Here is a 21,926-nt window from a genome sequence, read left to right on the forward strand (position 1 = left end):
TACTAAGAAGTACTGACAGACCAAGGCAATTTCATTCTGTATGACTCACAAATCATTACATGGCTGCACAATTCTCCGTCGGAAAAACCTTTCTGTCAGCGTTCAAAAAGTGAACTAACAAGGCATCCTGCTGAGGTCAATAATGTAGTGTGCATCAAAAGCGACGACTCACATCCATTTGCAGCAGGACGCCGCAGGAGAAAGCTCTGAAGTAGCAGCAACGTTGACGCGTCAACCAAACGTTTGGAGTATGCTTGCTTTAATATTCAGATTAAAGAGGTCACGTTGCTCATTTAGAATAGCAGGTAGGGTATAGTGACCACACACAGGGGCCTCAGCTTATCTCCGACATACCATTCACTTAATGTTTGACGCCTTTGCCATGTTTAATTAGAGAGACCTGGTGACCAAGAAGAACTACAATTCTCCCATCAGAAATTCACTGAAGGGGAAAGAAGGCTGGAATTTGCCTCTGGTAGTGACCAGTTTTGTCCAAGTGAATGTTGACCTTAGCCAAAAAAGATGTCTGTCTTGTAGAACTAGAAGAACATCCGTGTACAATGGTGTGGCACTTTGGAATATAATGTTGAAGAGCAGGATGTCTTGTCTCAATGACAAGGAAAATGTACCCTTTATATAGATTGGATTGACTTTATATGTTCAGTTCTTTTATTAATGCATACTTTAAATCTAAAAAGTTTTTTAACTGGTTAAAGAATAAACAGAATTGTGTGTAAAAACAATTTAAAAGTCAGTAGGAGTAAGACAGAGAATATGTGTGAATGAGAGGGAGGGCAGTGGAGTGGTGTGTTTGCAGAGAAAAGAGGTGGAGAAGGTGGAGGAGTTCAGGTACCTGGGGTCAACAGTGCAAAGTAATGGAGAGTGTGTTAGAGAAGTGAAGAAAAGAGTGCAGGCAGGGTGGAGTGGGTGGAGAAGAGTAGCAGGAGTGATTTGTGAGATAAGGATATCTGCAAGTGTGAAAGGAACAGTTTATAGGACTGTGGTGAGACTTGCGATGTTGTATGGTTTAGAGACAGTGGCATTGAGTAAAAGACAGGAGGTGGAGCTGGAGGTACAAGAGCTGAAGATGCTGAGATTTTCATTGGAAGCGACGAGGATGTGCACATGAGGGACATGGGGTATATTGGTAGAAGAATGCTGAGGATGGAGCCACCAGGAAGAAGGAAAAGAGGAAGACCAAGGAGGAGGTTTATGGGTGTGGTGAGGGAAGACATGCAGGTACTTGATTTGAAGGAGGCAAATGTAGAGGACAGAGGACTATGGAGACGGATGATCCACTGTGGCGACTCCTAATGGGAGCAGCCAAAAGGAGTGTGTAAAAACAATTCCATTCGCAGTTTTCATATCTCCACATTCTTATTTCTTTGTACACATTACAGCAGTGATGACTGTGCATTTCAGACAAGAACAGTAACTACAGCATTTCAAATGATACAGATATACAGCTTGCATTATATATAAATTTATCTTTACAAACAAACAAAGACAAGCAGTGACTTGAAGGATGGCTTTTCTATTGCAAATACCCTTTCACATAAAGATTAAATGGAAACATTGTGCATGGTAAAATACTCGATTCATTATCAAATAATTGCAAACAACCAGGCAAAATAATAAACGTAACAAAATATTGTAACAAAAAAATACATCCAATTTTTTTCAAATTATAAGATATGTAAAATTAATTTTTAAAAAGAGAAACAAACTTGTTGTTTAAAAAACTTTGCAGTACAAAAATTATGCAGTATATATTGAGAAGCGGATAAAAAAAAGGAAAATGATGTTCTTTAATCTTTAGTTTAAGCTCCATACAGGTAAAGGCACTGTATCAGGTGAAGACATGTATTTAGCTTGTGTCTGTAACTGGAGGGTGATATTTAGGGAATGGGGTGAAATAGTTGATAACTGTAGTTCATGTTTATTGCCCGGCTTCTCGCGCCAGCAGCAGAACCTGGATCTGACCTAAAACACTGTTAATAAAAAAAAATCCTAGCAGCCAGAGAAAATGCAACAGAATGGTATCATGTAAAAAAAAAAAAGAAAATCTCAGTGTAAGCGAGAAAGCAATACATTAAAACATTTCCAGATGTGTTTTAAACAACAAGAGGAAAATTTCATGGCTGTGAGACATTCATTATTACTGATTAGCAGCCTTACTCTCTTTTTGGCCCCTATATGCTACAACACTGATGCTTGTGAATTCCTGCACCTTTTCCCTTTCAGTGAATTTGTTTGATATGTTTTTTTGTTGTATAGTTTAACATTTAAAAAAAAAAAAAAAAAGAAAAAATTGTAAACGCAGCAAAACTAAATATATTGGCACCTCTGCAATTTGGTTCTAAGAGTTTTACATTACCACCATTTAGTTAGCAACCAAATCACATCATGCTGCCATTATCACACAAAACACACACACTAACATACATATATATACACATACATACATTTTTTTTTTTTTTTTTTTTCCCCAGTCTTTGATGAGGTTAGTGATATGTGGTCTGAAAAATAAGACTTCAAGCAGTCATTACTGAATATCCTGATGACTACATGAGATGTATAACGTCGATACTTCAGAATCCAGTGTCAGTTTTTCAAGTGAAATCAAAAGCTGGAATATTCCAGCAGCAATGCAATGAAACGGAGCAATTCCAGCTCTAAAAATACTACAGAGTATAGGAGTTATGGGCTCATAACCATGGGTCTGTAGACAGTATTTTTTACAGTATTTGGCTGCTTTGTGATGACCTCACTGTATTTTCGGTTCAAGCACGGAAGCTCCAGCTCCGCTGGAAAGGCTGAGCAGGCTTCTTTTTTAGGGTGAAGAATGTCAGCTGAGGTTTGAACTTCTGGGGCCTCTCTGGAAACACTGCAGCTTCGCTCTCGGTTGTAGGGAAGCGTCTGCGGTAGATGTCAGGATAGGATCTCTGGAACTGAGGCCAAGAATGATTCAGTATTAATAGATTAGTCAGGTGAGTTGTTCGAATGTCAGATCAAGCAAACTGCTGCAGTGGAAACTACTCAATAACCACAGGTTAGAAGCTGTATCTGCTCACTGTTCGGTCTGTAACAGGGCTGTATGATATGGACACACAATACAAGGAAAAGTTGTTGGATATTGCAAAAATAGGTGACAGAAGTAAAAAAGAATTGTTTATGGTCAAGGGACAAAACTAACCAGAATATTAGGACCAGAATATAAAACAATACTTAAAATGCAAATAAAGAAAAAAAAAACATATTAAGCCATATTAAACATCCTTTTTCTACAAATGGTTTGTAAATATTCAAGTGGAAAGTAAATGAAAACATAACTAATTGCTCCTGGAAAAGAAGCCTCAAATCACAGTCTCAGAATACTGAAAGCCTACTGTCACATGACACTTAAAATTGTTTTTGTCTGTGACATAATGCCCGGTTTAGAACATATTTATGGTTAAAAATGATAAATAATAATCCCCCGTTTATAAACGGACGCCACCCCAAAAATGCTATTTTATGTATACAGTACTGTACTGTATTAACATTTTACTTTATTTTATAATTAATAATTATATTTTTATTAATAAATTTCATTATTTCAACATGAAACTCCATAAGAACAATTCCCTATAAGTCTATCTATTGGTCTATCATGCTATCAGCAAGCGATATGGAAAATCAGATTCCACGATAAACTGGGGGAGCGCGATTCAGAGTGGGGATTACTGTAATAAATAAAAGCATTTCTGCAAGTCATTCTGAATAAGAGAATCTGCCTAATGCCTTAAATGTGCATGCAAATGAAATGATGCAGGACGAACTAAAAATCTACAGGAACAGAAAATAATAAGCAATGAACTTTACTGCAATAATCTCTATTCTTACACCTCACACAAAACACCTCTGCTAAAAACAGACATAAGACTCTTTAACAACAGGTCTTGTTTGGAGTAAGATAGGATGTACATATCAACCTATACTAGGTATACTTTATTTCATCAGCCAACTGAATCAGGGGAGAACAATGTGTCAGCAACAGCGACTTCAAACACATGTCCAAAATAAGTCAGTCTCCTGAAAGGAATGCTGTTAAATATTTATGGAGGATTTTAAGATTGCGATTCCATTAGAGAGACCCTCATAACATTGAGTATTGAAGACGGCTAAAGGAATGTACTGTATTTGTCAATGACAACTTTGCAGCAAAGTTTAATATCAATTCTTTTGTAAAAAAATTCCTGCATACTTTTATGCACAAAGTACGAAAGACATCATTCATGCAAAACAAACGCAAGTCCTTAATGTCTACGAAAGAGTGAATCTCTTTGGAATCTCAAACCTGTTTCAGTTTCTTCTTCTTGTCCTTTATAGACATAACCTTGTTGTGAATTATCTCTTCTAGTAGCTCCACTAGAGCTCCCTGGGACCCTGTGACTCGCTGCTCCTCAAACTCTTTCCTGCTGATTTGTCTGCAGAATGTTTGAGGTGGCATCTCCAGTGTGGAGTCTGTGTCAGCACCTGCATACTTTATCTAACAAACAAGAAAGAGTGAAAGGCGACCCAACATATTAATGAGATTTGTAATTTTTCCGTGCGATTCATGAGTAGCAAATACTGGTCAAAACCTGATAATAGTCAGATCTGGGATGGGAATTGAAAGTCAACAGTTGATTTAAATGCAAAATAATAAAATATACTGTTTTTTAAACATATTGATGATTCACAATGTTCTAGATTTAAACTAGTTAGTTTAGAAAAGCAAAAAATGCTTATTTTCTTCACATTTCTGTGTACATGTTCAATATTTTCATGCATGGCACTGATTTGCATTTGGTGACACCCACAAGACGGCACAATAGGCAAAGTTTATATATGTATGTGTGCATGCATGTGTATGCCTGTGCATGTGTGCGAGACTAACCTGAGCTCTTCGCAGGTGCAATATATGCTCCTGCACAGATCTCTGCAGCTCGGAGGGGACCTTCAACACGTTTTCATGGTTGTCTATCATGAAGTTGACAAGTTTGGTAGCCAGCAATTCATCCAGGTCCACTTCATCCGATGAACATAGAATGCAGCGGGAGAAGGTCTGGACCATCTAGCAAGAGAGCAGGGGGCTTAAGTTATTCATTAATATTTGTACACAAACAACCTTCAATATACACGTAACTACTGTATAATCAACACAATATTAATTAATATTTAAGTAATTGCACATAATCTGAACATATAATAACTTCTAATTTTTATAGTAGTGTTAATTGATAGTGTAATATTGGCCTTTGTGATAAAGACATCACTGAAGTTTAAAAGAAGACCCAAATGACTACTCTTATGAAAAAATATCAGAAGTCATTCATTTTCAGCAGATCACCACAATTAGGTTATGGGTTGCACCTGTGCGTAATTTTCCAATCTGGTTATGGATGAATTGAAAAATAATTATGCTGAGAATAAATCTCCCATGCAGGGAAAAGTTCTACTTAATTAAATGCTTGAAATAAAATGCATGCATACTGTAGATCAGTGACAATACTCTCAAAACACCTCTACCACTATAAACTAATTCCTTTTACTCAAGGTAAATATCTGCACTCATATTAGAAAGAATTAAGAATGTAAATAACCAGGGTACGTGTTCCTATGGTATCGTTAAGTGGTGGGAGAAGATGATTGTTGCAGGCTTTAGACATCAGGCGCAGTAATAACTGCAGTTTTCTCCGGTTGACTGGAGGTAGGAGAAGGCAGCAGACCTGCAGCGCCTCAACCGCAATCTGTTGTCGTGGAAGTAGTCCTGAAAAAGAGGAAAGGAGTAGGGGATGGCATGGGAGTTGTTATGTAATATCGCCACTATTCAGGTCCAAAATAAATAAAGGATTTAAAGGTTGTTCTAATATTGACAATTGATAACACTGTCCTTAATATTTATCTTACCCAGAATGCTGACACAAATGTCATACATCTGAAACGTCAGCAGTGGCTCTCTTAATCTCTGGAAGTGTTCGGCTACTGTTCGAAAAACATCTCGCTCAAAACCGGAGTACATGGGCTGATTAACCTCATTTCCGTTAGGCCCTGAAACAATAAACAATTTTGTAAAAAAAAAAAAACAAAAAAAAAAAGGGATAGGATTAGAAATAAGAAAATGAAATGTACACACATTTCAAGTGACAGACAAGACTTTTTTTTTTTTTTTTTTACTTACAATTTGCCAAGCACTTCATTGCAGATAAAACCCAGTGAGGAAGGTCCTCTGTAAAATAGCAGATGACACTAACATCAAACAAATCTTTCTAAGAATTTGCAATTTTCAAATGAATTTTAATCTCACCCTCACCTGCTTTGTTCTTCAGAACAACAATGCCCTGTTTGTTGACATTAAATACGTTGTAGACAATGTGCTTGGAGTTTAAGAGCTTGGCATCGAGAACACCGTCTAAGGACTGCAGCCCCAAAATGCTCTGCAAACTATTTAACAAAAGCTTTAATTAGGAATCAGGTTTGGACAAATTCATCAGTTAATGTTATTAGCTAGCATACCAGGGAATTAAAACCACCAGTCCACTGCCAAGTCCCATTATTTGCTTGCCTAGTATTGCAAAAAAATCTGACATTATATACACACACACACACACACACACACACACACACACACACACACACACACACACACACACACACACACACACACACACACACACACACACACACACACACAGTGGGTCATTGGCATAAAAGTTAACGGTATGATGCATCTATTTAAAAAAGCATGCATCGGACACAAGTTGACATTTATATATCACGATGCATAGTTTTTAACATATTTGCATCTGTAAAGATTTTTTATTTATATGTAGAGAGTGAGACTAAAGTATAAGTTTTAAATCTCAATGTACAATAAACCTTGTCAGTGTCCTAATAATGAGAACAGTGAAGAAAGCGTATAACAGCATGCATGCTATATATATATATATATATATATATATATATATATATATATATATATAAAATTATTAGTCGATGCGCTATACTTTTATTATTTAGAAAGTGACAAATCATTTGTGACTAATATTTTATATGTAGATTGATTTCTCTTCACTAAACTATTTCTTAAGTGTGTCCACTCAGCACTGGATTTAAAAACATGTTTAATCAATAAGCTACGATTTTGTGTCTTATTTTAGGAGACATTCATTATTATTAGATAAGAAAATATTGTGTTTTCCAGTTTCTCAGTAAAAAGACAGGTTCCATTTATCAAAAAAGAGAGAGAGAGAGAGAGAGAGAGAGAGAGAGAGAGAGAGAGAGAGAGAGAGAGAGAGAGAGAGAGAGAGAGAGAGAGAGAGAGAAGGAGTGGGTGAGGGGGGCTGATGAAATGACTGAAGGAATAACTGTTCATCACAACAGAAATGTCACTAAGAACAGGAAATAATTAGTTACTTATATTTTCAACATTCAATTCAACTTAATTTTTTATGGCTGTTCAGCTTATTTTCTCTAATAGTTGAGCTGCAACAAAACTAAACCAAACAGCCTGGATAAGGAATCTGCTTGTTACAAGGAACTGATTTGTCCTTCCCAGATAATTAGTGTTATAAAATATATAAAGTTTATGTATTATCTTTTTGAGATTATATACAGACCGGTTAAAAGTCATCGACTTCCATATCTGGTCCACATGCTTTGGCGTGATCTCTCTTCTCCGGATCAGCTTGCACTCTGGAACTTCCCCTATGGCAATGCTGTGCCTCTTGTTCCATGTCTCGGAATTCTAATAAAACAGAAATTCTGAACATGTTTCACATTTTCTCACACAAATTGTAATATTTTCAAATCCCTTACCAAAACAAGGGGCTTCATGGGTATCGCTGAGGGCAGTTGTGCGTCATCACAGTCGTCCCATTGTAGCGTCTGTGGAATAACCTCTCTAAAAATCAGGCGCTGAGGAACAGGCTTGAAAGGTGACTGTGGAGGAAATCTGATATAAAATTGTAAAGTTAACTTACACATACACCTCACAGTAGAACAGACAGGAAACTAAGCACATCATCTTAGCACCTGTATAAACGTCCGTTGTCTTCAAAGTCTTCTTTTCCAAAGCGTCCTTTAAAATCTTCAATCACGTGGTTCTTGAGGAACTTTCTGAGCAGCTGTAGAGACTGATAGCGGGTCACCTCAGGCCCAAAGTTCTGGTTACATTTCAACAGGTTGTGGAGATAATCAACAGCCTCTGTGCCGGTGAAGCTGTTGTCGTAACTTCGAAAATGAGCCCAGTGTCTTTTAATGGGCATCCCTCCACGGAAAAGCTTAATGGTTTCATTCCACTGAAAGACAAAAAAGGAAAGCATCATACATATCACAAACAATACATTATTTATAGAGTTGTCATGGCTTATCAGGTAAACATATGCTTACCTTACTGTTAATTTATTTATATATATATATAATATATATATACATACACACACACACACTTTAGTCTCTTTTTATTGCTTATTTTATTGTTTATTTTCTGCCATTTTTGTTACTTTTTCTGCTACATAGCAAGCTAATGTTAACAACATTAACTCACCGACACTGAGAACCCCACACACACACACACACACAGTTGCTTTTTCAAACAGCAGTTATTTTCATAAAACTCATGGATTTGATTTGACTCACGTTAAATTAAAACACTGAAAACAGGTATCAGGTTATATTAGCTTATCAGTACAACACTGTTAAAAGAAACCAAAAGGAATGCTTGTGGCATGTGATTATCTTTGAAAAAAATCAGGTCAGATGCCAGAAACATTAAGATTCAAATGTTTAGATAAAACAGAGTCAAAACAAAACACAAAAAGAGTGATTGTTTTAGCGAATAGCTGAAAATTCTTGGTTCATTCCGGAGATCTGATTCAGCCGATGTCCCAAAATGATTCATCGTGTATCTGTTGTCTAGTATCTATTGAGTTGTTAAAGTTAAAAATGTTGTTGCTATTTAATGAAATACCATCACAAATCCAATCCTACCTAAACAATTCTTATTCAATACATTTTACCTCTGTGCATTTTAGTAGTGACCAAGACATATTTCTTTATATCATGTTCAACTCACCTCGTATTAATTAGGTAACTTAATTTGGTGTCACTCTGTAAACTGAGAAACAAACTTGGACCTGAGGAGTTGAGTTAGGAATTTGAGAATAGCCTTTTAGGGTTTTACTGGTTGGAGGTTTAGAATGAAACTTTAGTGAAGCACAATTCCATCCCACAAATCCGAACATCTCCTGTGTACCTACAGAATTCTAGTATCGTGTCTCGTGTCTATAACAGCAGAAAGGAAAGTAACTGTCTCGTGTGCCTTCTTTTGTCATTTAATTTGTCATCCAATTTAAGTTTGGTAAGCTGACCACATTGTGCAAAACCCTTTTCTCCACAAAATGATGCACACAGTTCATCAAAGGTGTGAATGACTGCATCAGCATGTGATCAGTGTGAACTGGGCCATAGTCTTAGATTTGTACACAGTCCTAAAATAGATCACGTTCTGAAGCTTCATCTGTGTCTTCCAGCTGCATTGCATTTTGACCACAGTTCAGTGAGATTTGTATATTTTAATTTATTTTTATATATATATATATATCATACAAAAAAATAGTTAAAAAATCATACATTGTCATTTCTGGATTTTTTTTTTAGATTATGTCTCTCACAGTGGACATGCACCTACGATGACAATTTCAGACCCCTCCATGATTTCTAAGTGGGAGAACTTGCAAAATAGCAGCGTGTTCAAATACTTATTTTCCTCACTGTATATATATATATATATGTGTGTGTATATACATATATGTGTATATACATACATATACACACACACAGTACAGACCAAAAGTTTGGACACACCATCTCATTTAAAGATTTTTCTTTATTTTCATGACTATGAAAATTGTAGAGTCACACTGAAGGCATCAAAACTATGAATTAACACATTTATTTATTGTAGGTTCTTCAAAGTATCCACCTTTTGCTTTGATTACTGCTTTGCACACTCTTGCCATTCTCTTGAATGCCAAGACTTCTTCCGATGTATATATTGTTCTTTACTCGACCATACAATGCATTACGGGCACAGAAATAAATGTACATTGTGTAGGAAATTGAAAACTTCGGGGCAGTTCAATAAACAACTCTACCAAGAATGAAGAGACGCCTGTAGTGTTATAAAAGTGAGCTGCATACCAAGCATAGTTACAACGCTACAGAATTAGCTACAATAATTACACGAATTTCGTAGACTCGAACTCAACTATGCTAAGCTAACATTCTTATTACCGAGTACTGAAGCGGACAACGTTCCAAACGGTGTAGCGAGTATACTCAAATTGAAAGCGTTTTAGATAGACTTCGAAGTTTCGGACCTACAAGCACCGAAATTATTCTTAAAAATACGAACCACAAATTAATGTTAAACATGAAATTATTTAGGAGAAGAAGGTTTAAGAAACGAAAGATAATCGAAAACGGATTTTCACAAGCCAGCGCGTGCTCAAACTTACCAACTTTGTTGCCCTGTAGGGACCGGGGCCAATCATATTCCCATCCATTGGATTTTTAATACTATTTATTTAACAAGAGATCACTTTTGAACACAATTATACATCGGTTTCGCGTCCATCAGACTTCCTCGCATCCACTTCCCAATAAATAGTTATAAACACAGGGAGGCACGCTAGGGTTTAAAACTGGGCACATCAATTCTAGCAATGTCATTGGACAATGGAACATCACGTGCCAAACCGGTTACTCCAAACATGGTAGGGAAGACTTCCGGGTCAACAAAAGTAACAAATCCACAAACACAAGAGAAATGTGGACAAATAATTTATTTAGTTGAATAATAAAAAGAAAGGGGGGGGGAGGTACATTTTCTTCAATTTAACAAAAAGTATAAATAGAGCATTGTAAAGAAATACAAAAATACATAAATACACAAGGACTAAGGAAAAACATGAGTCTTCATAGATCACTGGCAAATTTGGTTTTTTGAACACCCATGCCTCAGTCAGACTTTTTTTTTTTTTTTTTTTTTTAAAAACACAGCCATATTAAGAAGTTAACAATAAACACAGAGAGAAAAAAAAAGAATAATACATTTACAAAATGAACTCCAGCTACCACTTTTGACAAATTCAACCTTGGACTCAAGCAAAGTTAACGGTCATGCTTTTCATCGGGGTGCCTAAGGTTTGCCTATGAAAGCTACAAAGTTATAAGCAAACCCTTCATGGTCCCTTTTAAAAGGCCAAAAGCATTCAAATAAAGCACCTCTGCTCTCATGATCCACATATTTAGTTAAACCAACAGTTAGGTAATATTTCCAAGCTGGGTTTAAAATGTACAAAAAGGGTATATTTTAAAAATTATATATAATATTTGTACCCCATAAACATTTCAGAACCCGAGTGAAAACCATACAAACCAGGATCCACATCTTCAGTGTATAAACCACATGTGCTAGTTGGGCAATATTTAGTGAGAAAGTGGCATTCCACAAAGTTTTAACATAAAACACAGTGGGTAAAGTTTCTGAAATGGTTAAAGGAAAAATAAAGAATTTAAAAAGCTGCAGGATCTTCACTTATTGTTGACCAAACACAGACCTTAGTCGGTCTTGTGTGCACGGTTAAGGAAGGATGTGCCATTCTGTAGGACCTTGGGCAATCTCTTACCCTTGGTGTAGGCATGGTAATAAAAATTGAGGAAAAGAACCAGGAAGATCAGCCCATACAAGCCAATGACATAGAGGAACACTGGAAATTGGTAAGGGCAGTCCTTCATGAAAAAAAACTGGCCAGCATGAACAGTCACCATTACAAACTGAACCTTAAAAAAAAAAAAAAAAAAGAAAAGGTTAATTTCAACAAAAGCTCTGCTTCAAGCATACATAAGCACTTTTGTACAAACCATATAGTCTACAACATATGAATATAAAAAGCATATTTACCAGCTGAATAGTAGTCATGTACTTCTTCCACCAGAGGTATTTCTGATAGGTTGGGCCCAAAGCAGACAAGGCATAGTAGGTGTACATGACCACATGGACACAGCAGTTCAGCAGGGCATGGAAGGTTCCAAGACCACCTAAAAACAATAAGCAGCAAATTCCAGATCTTGTTCATTTACAACTATTCACTGGATACACAAATTTATCAGTTGATTGTGAGATGAGAAGGGGGAAAAAAATAAATATACCTGCAGCAAACTTGACTCCAAACCACCATGTAAAGGGCATGATTGAGTGATGGTACACATGGAGGAAACTGACTTGGCTGTTCTTTTTTCTCAGCACAAAGAAAATCTGTTAAATAGAACAATTTAGGAAAACATGCCATTACAGAACATTATTTTTTTTTAAATAAATATATAAATAGTACTTACAGTATCCAACATCTCAATGAACTTTGAGAAGTAGTACAGCCAGCAAGTCCATGCCATCTAAAGAATAAATGCAGTTGGTCATTCATTAGGGAAATATACATGATAAATAACGAGTTAACGGTTTCTTGTCTTACTCGGAGAGCCTGTGGTGAGCTGGAATAATCCACAAGGTCACACCCGTATGAGTACCCATTGGCCCAGCCAGACATGAGAAACTGGAAAGAAGAGAAAAACCAACTGCCTAATTCAACAAAATGGTGTACACAAACACACCCTTCCACGCCTTAATTTCTAAAGTCAGGTTCTCAGACAGCAAGAATTCATACCCCTCCCATTAAAAATATAAATTAATCTGTATTAAAAATAAAAGCAGCTTCAGTCTTGCTTCTAGGTAAAACTAGGTCATTGAAGACACTGGTTACTTACCTCATAAATCATGTAAATTGAGAAGACGACTATGCTGAAGTTATAGATGATCATCGGTTGCTTGAGGTCAAAAGGTTTACGGTTCTCCATCAGACGAGGTCCCAGCGTCGTGACAAAGTAGATGTAGGAAAGGATGATCATAGCTTGAGGGAACGGAGAGGACATAAGAGGCCAGTCTTCGACTCTTGGGTCTACAGGGATTTACATAGACAGCAACACACTTTAGTTTTTACAATTTCTAGGTTATCTGGCATTTCATTATTAGTATAGTCGAACCATATACCAACTCACCGGCGTCTTTAAGCCACGCATCATAAAGCAGGGCAGCACTTGATGTCAGCTTGTTGAAAGCCATCCTCTGAAGATGAGTCTTTGCTCCTGAAATAAAAGTCACTGTTAGGCCACTACAAAACTGGAAATACAAGCTCACGTTCTTTAGAGCTAAGCAGACACCACAAGAAACTTCACAAAACAAGAAAAACCACATTGAAGCAGAATCCAGCTGATGAATAAATGACCGAACTCTAAGCTTAAGTACATGAACTAGATTTGATAGACCGAGCAAAACAAAAAGATCTACTGAGAAAGTCAAAATGAGCAACCAAGTGATAAGATTTGACATAACATCTTAACAGGGCCTACAGGTCATACAGGTCAGCCAACCTTGAAGGAAAAATTGGCGTCTAAAACCGCTCCCAGGGTGTAAACTTTCAAAACGCTACCAAGCAGCAGAATAACACCAGGATGATGTGATCCTGACACATGCCGACTTTTTTTACGACAGTAAAAAGTTAGTTGAATCTTAACCCCACTGCTCTGAATAAGGCTTTGAAACAGTGTTATGCACAAGGTGAAAGCAACATACCTACTTCGACGGTTTCTTCCTTGATCCGTATGGCTTTTTAATCCCACGTTCCTCCTTCCTCTCTCTAACTGGAGGCGCTGAATACTGAATTCCAACCGCTGGCTACCTGCTCTAAATACTCACACAGACTCCGCCCACAACCTGATGAGCGCGAGCAGGTAGGAAACTTCCGGAATTTGGACCGAAACTACCTTAGAGCATCTCTCTCTATCTCTCTCTCTATTTCCATCTCTCTCTCTCTGTGAGTGTGTGTGTGTGTGTGTGTGTGTGTGTGCGCTCGCGCAGGGGCGTGTACACCTTAGGATCTTCCCAAATGCATAAAATGTTCTTATACATTGGTTTCATCAGATGGAACTAATTCTATTCTGTTGTAATGAAATTTAAAATTATTATTGATCTGAAATCGGTTCAATAATATGGTCAGGACTGTGATAATAATCTCCTTTCCAGATTGTTCTCTGATATGTAAGGTACAACTGAACATTCCACTCACCAAGTTACTGTCAGTTCATTTTTTTCTGCGTGTATTATCATACTGATCATAAATGAACATTTTTAGAGGAAATAAAAATATATTTTGCATTGCATAGTCATTTAGATTCTGTGAATATAGTGTAGGGCAAGTTTTTTTACATTTTTGATGTCAATAAATTATATTTTAAAAAAGGGTAATCTAAGAAAAATTTTTTCAGACTGAGTTTTATTTTTTATTTTTGCCTACTTGGAGTACTAACACACTCCTGGACAAAGTTTTGGTGAGAAAATGAGCAAGAATGAAACTAATGCACCGCTGAGACATTCCATGCTTTTCCTTTTGATGCAGTGAACTGGGGGATAGAAACGAGGAAACCTATTTGTGTAGCCTTTTTTTGTGTCTGTGTGTGTGTGTGTGTGTGTGTGTGTGTGTGTGTGTGTGTGTGTGTGTGTGTGTGTGTTTGTATGTGTGAAGCTTAAATCACGATAAAGATTCAAAAGTTGAGGCAAAATTCGGTTGATGTCTGGGTTCACAAAATGTTTCAAATACTAAATAACTTTTGAAGCTCATCAATATTGAATTACTCACAAGATGAAAACCTTCCAAAAAAAAAGGGGAAGACCACCCTCTACTAATTTACTTTATCTATGTGTTTAATTCTTGCTCATATTTTGACCAATGATTTGTTGTTGTGACCATTATAAGCTTAATTTTGCCATTTTGTACATTTTATAAATTTTTCAAACAGCTTAACTTAGATCAAGTATTAATGTGTGGGCACTATATAAAAGAGTTAAGGTCAATTCTGAATAGATTATCAAATAAATAAGCAGTGTGTAATGAGTAAATTCCATAAATTACATGGCAACATATCTAAACAAGTAAAAGACACACATATTTTACGATCACTCCTTCCAAATAAGACATCCATAGACAGAATAAGGTATTGTTTTTGCAAAGATATAGCTTTAGAAATAATTAGATATTTATACCAGTTTTGTGATGAAATATATTAAATGTATATAGATTGATTCTTTTAATGGATTTGATGTATATTAATTAATTTAATCATCAAATAATATTATTCACCTCAGCATTTTACCATCCATGACTTAGAAACTGTTTTCTAAGGGCAGAGAAGAGACAGATGGGTTTTACTGAGAACACAGCAAAACAAAAGAACGACAAAAGGTTCATTGATACTGGAGGTGTGAGATAAAGCTAATGAAGATAATGCCTGACATGGATTAGACCACCTTTCCACTTCAGATCCATTTTTGTACAACGAGTTTCACTCTAACACCTCCAGTTTGGCTAAAGAAGTGTCTTAGATTCATGATAAATGCAATAGTATTCCTGCAATAGAAACTCTGAACAAAATTTTTGCTCATTTTATTTTGTTAATGTTTCAGTGTAATGTCCAGTAATACATCTTACGGTTTGAAATATTCTGTAATTTCTTGGGAAAATTCCCATGGGAAAATTCTTGGGATTTGTACAAAACTGCAGCAAAAATTATATTTTTTTTAACAACATTGCCCTGCAATGGACTGTTATTCCATCTAGTATATATTTTCACATCATGCCCAGTGAGGTTGCTGACCCAGATCCAGCATGAGCTCTGACTTATATAAAAAGGGTTACTAAAGGTTATTGAATGAACACCGCATCATAAATATGACAGACAAATATTCTTGACATCTGCAGTTTTGGAAAGAGAACTTCTCTGAATTGTTGCCCTGCAACCTGTGCTATGACAAGTATTTCCGTTCCAGATTTTTACTGATCAGCAAGACGCACGTACACATTCCTATCAGTTAAAAAAAAAACCTTCTCAGTAAACTCTTGTCAGCATAGTCATACTTATGTAATTAAAAGAAATTGTGTTTTACATTTTTGTAAATATTTAGGGTGTCTGTCAATAACGTTTGTAATTTTGTAACTGTGAATATGGAAGTGGAAAAAAGATTTAGTAAGAAAAGGCATAACAAAGGATTGGTTCCACAAATTCATGCAAGCCGAAAGAAGAAGAAGAATACAGTATAACATAGGCTGAAAAAATTAGCAGTGTGTTTAATGGTGTTTAAAGGAATATAATCAAATTTAAATAGAGACATTTTTTAAATGCGCATGCAATAAACCATTAAAGAAAGTTTTCACTTTGTCCTGGTCACTGGACTTTAACAACAACAAAAAAAAGCAGAACTTTAAGGAATTTAAAGTCTCTTAACAATGTACTGTCATGTTCCAATCAGTAAGTGAAAGCTGTAGTATAATTTGTCAAAGAACTCTCAGAACCAGGTAGAAACTTGGGTGTTGGTGTTCAGGATGAAACCAGTCCCACAGGATCTGTGAGGACAGGGTCAGATTCCCTTCATTGTACTGTGATGTGTAGGTGTTTTGAAGACAGTCTTGAAACTGAAATATAAACCGAATGATCCGAGTGGTGTTTCAGAGTAATATGTGTGGCGATGTTCATTTCACATCCATGTGAATTTCATCCAGGCTATCTGCTTCTCTCCAGCATCCCATGTCCCTCCAGCATGTTTTATTTAAGGTATTAACCTATGTCCTTCCAGCCTGTTTTATTTACCTTGTGCCCAGTGTTTTGAAGATGTCATCCAGGTTTGGCAAGCTTGACTAGGGTAAAATGATTACTTAGAAAAACAAAACTCATGGGCTTAAATATAGAACCGATGAAATGTAGCATGTCCTCCAAGATGCCTGGAATAACTGACTAGACAATTTCTAAATCAGTATTCTTTGTTTTCGTTTAGGATGGCTTTATGATGATGATGATGATGATGATGATGATGATGATGACTATTATTCTAATAATTATTATTATTATTGTTGTTATTATTATTATCGCAGCTATTTTTTTTTTGCTTTACAGTATTTATCTAGAATCTTGTCTTCTAGAAGAAGAAGACACAATACTATATAATTCATTAATGAATGAATATGCATTATTGTAATTGAATTTTAGTTAAAATGGGATTATATAGATATGCAGATAATATGAGTATAAAAAAAGATTTATGAAGTATTTCTAACAAAACAGGCAAACTGAGCTGTCTTCTTTCATGAATTGTCAGAAGGCGGATTTTTTAAAAACATGTTTAGTGGAGTATTGAACAATATTTATTACCTCCTGTGCCTTCTTTACTATTCTCGTGCACTCTCAGGACAACAAGTTTATTCTAACACCCCAAAGGTTTTCATTGTTTGTCTCTTCGTATCAGAGAACCCTAAAATATTTTTTCTCTTCAGGAGTGAATATTAATCAGACAGACACATCTTTTACTTATCCGATAAATGCTTGAGAAACCTAAAGACTGTAAGTTGAAGGGAAGACATTTTTTATACGTGTGTAAAAAGGTATGTGAACTGGTATAGCAGGGTTTGCTGGTTCAGTCCTGTACTTGGGTGTGCGCTTCCCTGTTGCCCATTCTTAAACACAAACAATTACACATGTGCCCACACACACACAGGCACACACAAGAATACAAGTCACATACGTTAATTGAATAATTACAAAACTTGTAAAAACATTTTAATGCCAAATTCACAGATACAAGGATAAACAAGAGCGACTTCTACTAATATGTGTGAGAGGAGCCACTTTCTACTAAAAGTGGGTGTGTCCAGCAATACAATAAAGTTGGAAAAAGATTTATGCGAATATTGATTGATTGTAGCAGTGATCACAGATGCGGGTGAAAATAGTAAAGTGTGCGTTATCCATCTACTGTTTTGTTGTCAAAACTGGAATGCTGTTAATGCAACCAGTAGTAGGTTAAATACTACTGTCAACTGCTGCATATCTAAACCAGTGTTCATTCATACAACAACTCACATTGGGGAGTGTTCATTTTTAATGAGGTTTGGCAACTTCCTATGACATAAGCGATGGCAATCGCTTGACGAGCAGGTGTGGGTGTGTCCAGCGGCACAACAAAGTCAAAAAAGTCAAGGCCAGCGATTTCCAATGTGAATGAATACAGTAAAGCGTGTGATCATACTTCTCATTTGCTGATAAGATCACCGCATGTGTGAATGTAGCATTAGTTGTGCATGTGTGCTGCAAGGCATAAAGTAAATAGGATTTCCAAATGCAGCAACCATACTCCAAAATGTCTTGTACAAAAAAAAATAAAGTCAATGCTAAATACAGTGGAACCCGGTTATGTCGATGTCCTAGGGGGTCGCCAAAAAGCATCGAGGTAACCGATGATCGAGATAAACAAAAATCAAAATGGCGGCAGTATATTAACGTGCTTGAAATTTATTTATGTACATGATGTGCGTTAATAAATAAGAATGTGCATGCACGTGTTTTTAAAGGGCTTTTTTACACAACAGCGTTGCCGCGATTTGTTTGATGAAGGCATGCTATAAAAATACATACAGTACATGTTTATCTGTCAGGAATCCACCTGCCACGCCCCCTTCAGCCCCCTTCAGCGTGGCAGGTGCTTTCTCGGCCAATCTCTGAAGCTCCCGGCTTTAATCGCGCACATATGGTGCTCGTTTAGCATCATCACCAGCTCCTATTTAAACTTCCACACTCTCGATGTCCGTTATTGTTGGTATATGTTGGTTCACGGCGGTCGTTGTTCCACTTCAAAAACGTCGACTTAATAGGGTTGTCGAGGTAACCGAGGGCGAGATAACCGGGTTCCACTGTATACTGTATAACACCATTAAGTTTCAGTATAGCAGAGTCTCCATTCAATAACAATCTAAAACCTTAAAATCTTTACACATGCTCTATGAAAGGACTATGAAGTATTTTTCATAGTATAAGCAAATTGTGTATAACCCAGCCATTAGGGGGGCACAAGCCAGTGCACTCTTAGTGCCGGTCCCAAGCCCGGGTAAATGGGGAGGGTTGCGTTAGGAAGGGCATCCAGCGTAAAACATGTTCCAAATCAAATATGCGGATCACAAATGAAAATTTCATACCGGATCGGTCGAGGCCCGGGTTAACAACGACCGCCACAGGTATCGTTAGCCGACAGGGTACCGGTGGAAATTGGGCTACTGTTGGCCGAAGGAGGAGAAGAAGAGGAGGAAGACGTCTACAGAGACGGCAGGAAAAGGAGCAGTGTAGGAGAGTAGAGGTTCGGGTTGGTACTTTAAATGTTGGTACGATGACGGGTAAAGGGAGAGAGGTAGCTGATATGATGGAGAGGAGAAAGGTAGATATGCTGTGTGTTCAGGAGACCAAGTGGAAAGGGAGTAAGGCCAGGAACATTGGAGGTGGGTTTAAACTGTTTTATCATGGTGTGGATGGAAAGAGAAATGGTGTAGGGGTGATTCTGAAGGAAGAGTACAGTAAGAGTGTAGTGGAGGTGAAGAGAGTTTCTGATAGGGTGATGATCGTGAAGGTGGAGGTTGAAGGGATGATGATAAATGTCATCAGTGCCTATGCTCCACAAGTTGGCTGTGAGATGGAGGAGAAGGAAAGATTCTGGAGTGAATTAGATGAAGTGGTAGATGGTGTACCTAGGAAAGAACGATTGGTGATTGGGGCAGACTTTAATGGGCATGTAGGTGAAGGGAACAGAGGTGATGAGGAGGTGATGGGTAGGTATGGTTTTAAGGAGAGGAATGTGGAAGGGCAGATGGTGGTAGATTTTGCTAAAAGGATGGAAATGGCAGTGGTGAACACGTATTTTAAGAAGAAGGAGGATCATAGGGTGACGTATAAGAGTGGAGGAAGGTGCACACAGGTGGATTATGTTCTGTGTAGGAGATGCAACCTGAAGGAGATTGGAGACTGTAAGGTGTTGGCGGGGGACAGTGTAGCTAGACAGCATCGGATGGTGGTCTGTAGGATGGTTTTGTAGGCGAAGAAGAAGAGGAGGAAAGTAAGGATTGAAAGAAGAATAAGATGGTGGAAACTGAAGGAGGAAGAGTGTAGTGTGAGGTTCAGGGAAGAGGTCAGACAGGGGCTTGGTGGTGGTGAAGAGGTGCCGGATGATTGGGCAACTACTGCAGGAGTGATGAGGGAGGCAGCTAGAAAAGTACTTGGTGTGACATCTGGTAATAGAAAGCAAGACAAGGAGACGTGGTGGTGGAATGAGGAAGTGCAGGAGAGCATTAGGGGAAAGAGGTTGGCAAAACAGAAGTGGGATCGACAGAGTGATGAGAAAAGTAGGCAGGAGTACAAGGAGATGCGGCAGCAGGTAAAAAGGGATGTGGCGAAAGCCAAGGAAAAGGCATATGAGGAGCTGTATAAGAGGTTGGACACTAAGGAAGGAGAAAAGGATTTATACCGATTGGCCAGGCAGAGGGACCGAGCTGGGAAGGATGCACTGCAAGTTAGAGCAATAAAGGATGGAGAGGGAAATGTGTTGACTAATGAGAAGAGTGTGTTGAGAAGATGGAGGGAGTATTTTGAGCAGCTGATGAATGAGGAAAATCAGAGAGAGAGAAGGTTGGAGGATGTGGAGTTCGTGAAGCAGGATGTAGATAGGATTAGTAAGGAGGAAGTGAGAGCAGCGATTAAGAGGATGAAGAATGGAAAGTCGGTTGGACCAGATGACATACCGGTAGAAGCGTGGAGATGTTTAGGAGAGATGGCAGTGGAGTTTTTAACCAGATTGTTTAACAGGATTCTGGAAGGGGAGAGGATGCCTGAGGAATGGAGAAGGAGTGTGCTGGTACCGATCTTTAAGCATAAGGGAGATGTGCAGACCTGCAGTAACTACAGGGGAATTAAGTTGATCAGTCACACCATGAAGTTATGGGAAAGAGTAGTGGAAGCCAGGCTGATAGAAGAAGTGACCATCTGTGAGCAACAGTATGGTTTCATGCCGAGGAAGAGCACCACAGATGCCTTATTTGCTTTGAGGATGTTGATGGAGAAGTATAGAGAAGGACAGAAGGAGCTGCATTGTGTATTTGTGGATTTAGAGAAAGCGTACGACAGGGTGCCGAGAGAGGAGTTGTGGTATTGTATGAGGAAGTCAGGTGTGTCAGAGAAGTATGTGAGGGTGGTGCAGGACATGTATGAGGACAGTGTGACGGCAGTGAAGTGTGCAGTAGGTACGACAGACTGGTTCAGGGTGAAGGTTGGACTGCATCAAGGATCGGCCCTGAGCCCTTTCCTGTTTGCAGTGGTGATGGACAGGTTGACGGACGAGGTCAGACAGGAGTCTCCCTGGACTATGATGTTTGCAGATGATATTGTGATTTGTGGTGAGAGTAGAGAGCAGGTTGAGAAGAGCCTGGAGAGGTGGAGATATGCGCTTGAGAGAAGGGGAATGAAAGTCAGTAGGAGTAAGACAGAGTACATGTGTGTGAATGAGAGGGAGGGCAGTGGAGTGATGCGGTTGCAGGGAGAAGAGGTGGAGAAGGTGGAGGAGTTCAGGTACCTGGGGTCAACAGTGCAAAGTAATGGAGAGTGTGTTAGAGAAGTAAAGAAAAGAGTGCAGGCAGGGTGGAGTGGGTGGAGAAGAGTGACAGGAGTGATTTGTGATAGTAGGGTATCTGCAAGAATGAAAGGAAAAGTTTATAGGACTGTGGTGAGACCTGCGATGTTGTATGGATTAGAGACAGTGGCATTGAGTAAAAGACAGGAGGTGGAGCTGGAGGTAGCAGAGCTGAAAATTTTAAGGTTTTCGTTGGGAGTGACGAGGATGGACAAGATTAGAAATGAGTTTATTAGAGGGACAGCACATGTAGGATGTTTTGGTGACAAGGTGAGGGAGGTGAGATTGAGAT

The 21,926-nt window shown here is 38.0% G+C and overlaps 2 protein-coding genes across 4 annotated transcripts; both read right to left on the minus strand.

Moving 5' to 3' along the window:
• Positions 1 to 242: 242 nt before the first annotated feature.
• LOC310741466 (DEP domain-containing protein 1B-like) lies at positions 243 to 10,761 on the minus strand. 2 transcript variants are annotated; one of them, XM_083569358.1, is made up of 12 exons: positions 10,545 to 10,761; positions 8,059 to 8,324; positions 7,843 to 7,978; positions 7,644 to 7,771; positions 6,338 to 6,468; positions 6,206 to 6,253; positions 5,935 to 6,075; positions 5,628 to 5,794; positions 4,922 to 5,098; positions 4,340 to 4,531; positions 2,100 to 3,093; positions 243 to 1,926 (listed from the first exon to the last, which is right to left on the minus strand). In XM_083569358.1, the coding sequence occupies exons 1-11, from the start codon at positions 10,590 to 10,592 to the stop codon at positions 3,040 to 3,042; spliced, it is 1,488 nt and encodes a 495-aa protein (XP_083425484.1). In that variant the 5' UTR covers positions 10,593 to 10,761; the 3' UTR covers positions 243 to 1,926; positions 2,100 to 3,039. The 2 variants fall into 2 exon arrangements, with proteins under 2 accessions (XP_083425484.1, XP_083425483.1); XM_083569357.1 differs by having other exon boundaries at positions 1,515 to 1,926; positions 2,100 to 2,951; positions 10,545 to 10,758.
• A 97-nt stretch (positions 10,762 to 10,858) lies between these two features.
• On the minus strand, positions 10,859 to 13,872 carry LOC310741474 (very long chain fatty acid elongase 7-like). Of its 2 annotated transcripts, none has more exons than XM_083569375.1 (8): positions 13,718 to 13,872; positions 13,144 to 13,230; positions 12,853 to 13,043; positions 12,561 to 12,641; positions 12,427 to 12,483; positions 12,241 to 12,346; positions 11,993 to 12,129; positions 10,859 to 11,871 (listed from the first exon to the last, which is right to left on the minus strand). In XM_083569375.1, the coding sequence occupies exons 2-8, from the start codon at positions 13,205 to 13,207 to the stop codon at positions 11,650 to 11,652; spliced, it is 858 nt and encodes a 285-aa protein (XP_083425501.1). In that variant the 5' UTR covers positions 13,208 to 13,230; positions 13,718 to 13,872; the 3' UTR covers positions 10,859 to 11,649. The 2 variants fall into 2 exon arrangements, with proteins under 2 accessions (XP_083425501.1, XP_083425502.1); XM_083569376.1 differs by having other exon boundaries at positions 13,722 to 13,846.
• Positions 13,873 to 21,926: the final 8,054 nt, after the last annotated feature.

The sequence above is a fragment of the Silurus aristotelis genome (genome assembly GCF_946808225.1).
Source record: "Silurus aristotelis genome assembly, chromosome: 18".
NCBI classification, from domain to species: domain Eukaryota; kingdom Metazoa; phylum Chordata; class Actinopteri; order Siluriformes; family Siluridae; genus Silurus; species Silurus aristotelis.